Raw genomic sequence first — 6,306 nt, 5'->3', positions numbered from 1 at the left:
GCCCTTCTCCTTTCTTTTTTTCTCTCTCTACATCGATATATACATAAACCCTTTCTGTAATTGCCATTCTCCTTTCTCTCTCTATACTCCGGCTGTGAAATCGTCCGGCGAAGGATGAGCACGGTGGTGGCGACATAACATTTGCCTTACGGCGGCACAACGTGACCCACATGTGTGGTGCTGCGGCGATGGTGAACCCTTGAAAAACCCAGTTCACATCCTCAGCGCCGGAGCGCCGTTGCCTGCGGCGGTGCTGTTTAGACCGAGTCATTGGGTTTTGTAGTGACGTCTTTGACGACGTAAGGGCCCACTTCGTCGATCACAAAAAAAGAATCTTGTCATTTCGTCCGAGTCCCTCCGGTTTAAGCTCAGATCTTGCCCGCTTCTATGGATGGTTTAAGCTCAGATCTCGCCGGAGTTGCAATTTGTTCCTCAATATGGACTGGGTTTCACATCGAGCAGGATCCGTGTTGCTTATAGCGTTGCCGAACTGAACTATCGCCGATGATTTTGGGTCACTTGACAAGGTAGCAATTCTTGATTTCTGGATTCAAGTCTTGTGGAAGCTTGTTCTTGCCCTATGAATTGAGGCTCTCAGCTGTTTTTTATTCTGAAAATGGTGGCCATATATTAATTGAAATCTAGATAGGGTAGCACTGTACAACACTAGGATTCTTCAAAAGATTAGTTAGGTTGTTCTGAGAGTGTTTTTGTTTTTTTTAAGGGGGTTCATGTACCATGTGATTAGTCTTTTTGAATTTAGAATTTGTTTTCATTGGACCCTTGTGAGAATTATAGACTCTCTCAATCTTCTATATATAACCAATAATTTCATCTACATATTTTGTATTTAGTCCCTTCAGTGATCTAGATTCTATGTATTTCTCGTTAATCATCACTGTGGAATCTCAATCTGTATTATTGAAGCCCGAATTATTCAATCTGTATTATTGAAGCCCGAATTATTGTTAAGAAAAGCCCGAAGTCTGTAATCTTTATTGAATTGTAAGTCAATTTGGTTTGGGTTTAGTCCGAATTACTGAATCCCTTTCTTTCTCTCTCTCTCTCTCTCTCTCAATCTAATTTGGATGTGTGTCTATATATGTGTATACATATAGGGAGAGAGAAAGAAAGAAAGGATTGTGTATGTGTGGATATGTATATATGTATGTCAATTCATTACCATTAGGTCTCTGAGGGCAGAAATGTCATTTTATGGTCAATATAAAAGTCAAAGGGCAGAAATGTCAATTCATTACCATTGGTTGTCTTTGGCAACTTTATCAAACTTGAGGGGATGTCTTTGTCCTAAAATGAGCTAAGTTTCATCTGTATGTCCTTTTAACAAATCTCAGGGTATTGCTGTACTCTCTCTTTTTTTATTTTTATTTTTATTATTTTTTTATTTTTTTTATGCCATCTTATTTTATTGGATAAATTACACTGATTTTTCCTATAATTTGTAATAATTATAAGAACATTTTTTATATTTTGAAAAATTACATAAACATCCCTAAAAAATAAACTAACCTACATGGACCTTCCTTCTATTCTACATCAACGTTAGTCAATGACAGATTTTGTCAATGATAGATTTTGCTGATATTATGTAATGAATAAATTGAAATTTTCATATTACCTTTGTTGCAGTTAAAGACATTTTGAACCTTAGAAATCAGTTTGAGGGCATTTTAATAAATTAGACAAATTAGTTGGTGTATTTGACGATTTGTCATTAGGAAGGGAGTTTCGTGACACGGTTAATTTTATTTTCAGGAGAAATCTGAGTAATTTCTCAAACTATGAAATAGGTTTCTGTAATTATGATAAATGTGACGTCGGTATAATTTATCCCTTATTTATTTATTTATATTATTTTTTTACAACACATCCAAATTTTGCAAAATAATCAGCAAAAATGTCCATAGCATGATCACTCTGAGTGTCAATTCCGAATACCCAGTCGAGGTGAGAGTGTGAGAGAGAGGAGAGAGGAGAGAGGAGAGAGGAGAGAGGAGATGTTTCTCCGGAGGGTTGTGCTGCCGCTGACGGCGAAGATGAAGGAGACGGCGAAGATGAAGGAGACGACGGGAATCGTGGGGCTAGAAGTGGTGCCAAACGCGAGGGAAGTGTTAATCACTCTCTACAACAAAACCCTAAAGAAGATTCAGGCCGTTCCTGAGGACGAGGGCTACCGGAAGACCGTCGAGAGCTTCACGCGCCACCGCCTCAAGGTGTGTCAGGAGGAGGAGGACTGGGAAGCAATCGAGAAGCGTCTAGGCTGTGGTCAGGTCGAAGAGCTCATCGAAGAGGCCCAGGACGAGCTCAAGCTCATCTCCAAGATGATAGGTCTGCATAATCTTCCTTCCTTTATTCCCCTCATTTTTGCTTTCGATTGGTTGTAGATAGCAATCTTGTGACAAACCCCATTTTGGTTGCTGGGAAAATGTTGGGAAAATAAGAAAGAAACCGGTTTCTGGGTCTTTTATTCTTTATTCTTATTATTATTTTTTTACTGTACTGAATTATTAGAATCGTGAGTGGATTTCATGGTCTGTAGGAGTATTTCGATATATGCATTTTGAGAGGACTTCAGACTAATTTGTCGAAGAGGGGGGCCGATACTCATTGTTGAATTGGGATATAACAGCAATAATGTCTTACTTTAAAATTTGAGATTCACTTGCACCCATTTTGATTTTGCAGTTTTACTTGTTTGTAGCCTTTTTGCTTTATAATCATAACCATCCTTTTGGGGATTTTTTGCAATCCTTTAAGTGTCTTCAGCTTGTTACATATCCTTATTTTTATCGGCATTTTCAGGAGCCTTATTTGTTTATGAACAGACCATTTGGGTCTCATTTTTCTCATCTTATACTCTCCATTCCTACCATATTCTATTCCTGCGTGACAAACATCGCACTAGATGATCAACTCTAAACACCAGTCTACATTTTTCTAATATTTTTTCAAAAAGAGATCTTGATGATCAGCCTGCCTAGTAATGTCCCTCTTTAGGCTTTTGTGCTAAATTTTAAAAGCATTGATAGTGTGAAAAGCTTGCTAAAAAGAATTTGGTAGCACAAAATCAAGCAAAGCCGCCTATGGATTTTGAAGTTATGAAACTGCATGTGCTTTGAGTTGTTATTTCCAGGTGGATTTGCTTGATTGGGTATTTGGGTGGTTGCTGTTAACCCATCAGTGCTCAAATTTTAATTTCCTAGTTAGTTTGAAACTTTACTTGTTTGTTATATGAACTTTATGTGACATCTATTAGATTCGTTTCTGATGAAATCATGAAACTTCTCATTTCTGTATAATTGGCCACATTTTCATGCGTTGACCAAGTAACCTAGGGAAGCAAGTATATAATAACTTGTTTCTGTGAATTATTAGTGAATGTAAGATCCAACATATAAATTTTTTAATGAAGTGACTTTCTTTCTTAATTTCATCTTACTTGACATTTAGCATTGGAATGTTAATCACAAATTATAGTTTGCCAAATGCAAAATTGGAACAAGTTCTACATCAACTTTGGATTCCCCCCCCTCCCCCCTCTCTCTATTCTCTCTCTCCCCCCTTATTCCAAGTACTCTCTTCAGGGGCAAGTTATTTATAGTCATTTTTCTTTGCTTTCTCCCTTCCTTCCCCCCTCTTTCAAAACAACACCCTTTCTTTGGAGTTCCCCCTCTCCCTCTAGCTATCTTGAAGAATCCTCCCCAATAAGAAAATACCCAATTACCAACGGGCAGCGGTCTAGTGGTATCAGGCCCCTACTTTTCAAAGGAAGGTTAGGGTTCAAGCCTCTATGGAGGCATGTGTGTGTGAGTACCAACTAAGAAAAAAGAAAATACCCAATTGCCTAATCTGAAGATGTTTTTCCTCTCATTTTCATTTAGGTCAAGCTTAAGAGAGCAAATCTGCATTCTATGGACTGCATTCTAGTACTATCTACAACTGACTATAAACAGAACATCTTTAGTGAACTTTCTTTGTTACCATGAAGTGTTTATGGTGGGCATTTCTTGTTTTGTTGGATTGCAGAGTGGGGTGTTCCTGATGACTATGAGTGCAAAGTTATTGAGAATGATGCTCCAGTTCCCAAGCATGTTCCATTGCACCGACCTGGTCCTCTCTCCGAGGAGTTCTACAAGACATTGGATGTGGTAATGGCAAGTGCATTGGAGGCCACTGCCTCAAGCTCCAAGAAGGATGAGCCTTCGATCAAGTCCAGTGAGTTGGAACCAAAGAAGTAGTGTGCTGCTTGCACTTGTTTTGAGTATTTATCAAGAAATGTTGTTCCAAAGCTGAAATCATCTTTTATGCTCTGTTGCTCATGCTTGTTTTGTCAAAATATTTTGTTTGTTGGATCGAACAGAATTAGTGGGTAAGAAAGAAATCTTAAGCCATTAAAAGCAACCTTGAATTGAAATTCTTTTACTTTCTTTGTTGTGGTATTGAAGAATTTATGCTAAGAATATTAGTTGTGGTTGCCTCGTGACTCCAAGAAATGAAGAGATTGCTGAGTTGATGTAAGCTTGAGTATGGTCCGGTTGTAATACTAACCGGAGACAAACTGCAGATGAGATTCCGGTGATTCTGGGTTGATTACTTGGGCATGACTGATCCGTTCATCCTTTGAATTTGAATGGCGTCATTCGTAATTTATATAACATTTTTATGTACAAGATCATTGGTTCTGTATGGTATAAGTGTTTATACCAAGAGTAGTAGTTGCTGTTGTTGCCTCTGACTTGGGAAAAGCAGACAAGGCTGGAATTACTCCCTTGATGTATCCCTATTATGGTTGGGGTAGTGCCTGTTTGGACACCCCATAATCCTGGATTCATTCATGTTTTTAAGTATCATTTTTGTCTTAAAGTTCATCATATTTCTTCTCATGTTATCATTCTAAAGCTTCTTGAAATGACAATAAGATTCACATTATATTTGAGATGACTACGGTTGAGTACATAACAAATGCTGTAGTGTTTTTCAATGCATTTTAATTCATCACATAGGGCAAATGTTCTGAAACACGGTTAAGTATGTTGAAATTGGAAATAATGATGTTAAAAAGAAATTTTAGCACATTTACATTTTGTTTTCAATACATTTGTTTTAGATTGGTTTTTATTATTGTTTTATTAGCAAGAAATTCACACTCATTTGTATTTATGGGACTCAGACATCACTTTTCATTTTGGAAGGTAGATGAGATACCACTAGGTAACACATCTTTGATTATTTATTGAATTCAAAAGGTGAAGTATCTTTGATTATTTATTGAATTCAAAAGGTCAAGTGTGTTAAAATTTTTTAAGCACACTACAAGAACGATCCCTTATAGCTTGAGGATCCAAATACCCATTAAAGATGGTGATTTTTAATATTGTAATTCTATCTAAAAAGCAAAAATAAGGTTATGCGAATTGAGGGGACATTCAAACAGGCCCTTGGTTGAATTTCTCATTCGGAAGAGGATTATTGCTATACTAAGGTGGTGCTTGATAAAATTGAAAATTATAAAATTTTTAAGTGATAATTTATAAAGAATATATATATTTTTTAAAACTTGATAAAATTGAAAATTATAAAATTTTTAAGTGGTAATTTATAAAGAATATATATATTTTTTAAAACTTGATAAAATTGAAAATTATAAAATTTTTAAGTGGTAATTTTAAAAGAAATATATATATATATATATATATATATATATATATATATAAAAGATTCAGTGTGATCACTTAAAATTTTACGTCATTTTCAATAGCGTATACTATTTTCAAAGATATTCAATTTTCATTATCAAACGTACTTAATTGGACAAACACTTAATTTGTTCGGAAACGACGACTAAGAGTTGGTGAAACTTACTTAATCACTTGCATAAGGTCTCAGAGTGAATATATTATAGATTATATCATTTTCACTGTAGTTTTAATTCATGATTATTATGATGATTGAGTTTGGAGAAATTCATGTGAATGTAGGTTCAAAACCTTGAGAAATCACCTATGCTTTGACTCTTCGAACTGAATGAAATAATTGAACACAAAGAGAAGAGAGAGAGAGAGAGTGTAGCAAAAATGAAGCAGAGTGGAAGTGGGGCCTTCTTGATGTGCCGTCCCACGCGTGACACTTGGGGGTATTTAGAGGGCTCACGACTCGGGTACGTGACAGCTGTCATCCACCACTTACAATAATTCTGGTTAAATCACATATATGCCTTTGGAGGGTCGCAGACCACTTGTATCTGCGAGGGGCGTCTTTGGCACATGTATGCTGGATCCGCGTGAC

General features: G+C 36.4%; 1 protein-coding gene across 1 annotated transcript; it reads left to right on the top strand.

The window, feature by feature from the left end:
- The first annotated feature begins 1,882 nt into the window (after nucleotides 1–1,882).
- LOC132271710 (probable NADH dehydrogenase [ubiquinone] 1 alpha subcomplex subunit 5, mitochondrial) lies at nucleotides 1,883–4,481 on the top strand. Its single transcript, XM_059773163.1, has 2 exons — nucleotides 1,883–2,349; nucleotides 4,048–4,481. The coding sequence occupies exons 1-2, from the start codon at nucleotides 2,019–2,021 to the stop codon at nucleotides 4,257–4,259; spliced, it is 543 nt and encodes a 180-aa protein (XP_059629146.1). The 5' UTR covers nucleotides 1,883–2,018; the 3' UTR covers nucleotides 4,260–4,481.
- Nucleotides 4,482–6,306: the final 1,825 nt, after the last annotated feature.

Source organism: Cornus florida, unplaced genomic scaffold (assembly GCF_030987335.1).
Source record: "Cornus florida cultivar Cherokee Brave unplaced genomic scaffold, ASM3098733v1 CherokeeBrave_3.0.0_Hap2_Chr08, whole genome shotgun sequence".
Taxonomy (NCBI): Eukaryota; Viridiplantae; Streptophyta; class Magnoliopsida; order Cornales; family Cornaceae; genus Cornus; species Cornus florida.
This window is presented reverse-complemented; position numbering and strand designations above follow the sequence as displayed.

Coding starts and splice junctions, on each gene's coding strand:
- LOC132271710 (XM_059773163.1), top strand. CDS start 2,019: ATGTTTCTCCGGAGGGTTGTGCTGCCGCTGACGGCGAAGATGAAGGAG. Junction 2,350..4,047: donor GCTCATCTCCAAGATGATAG/GTCTGCATAATC, acceptor GTTGGATTGCAG/AGTGGGGTGTTCCTGATGAC.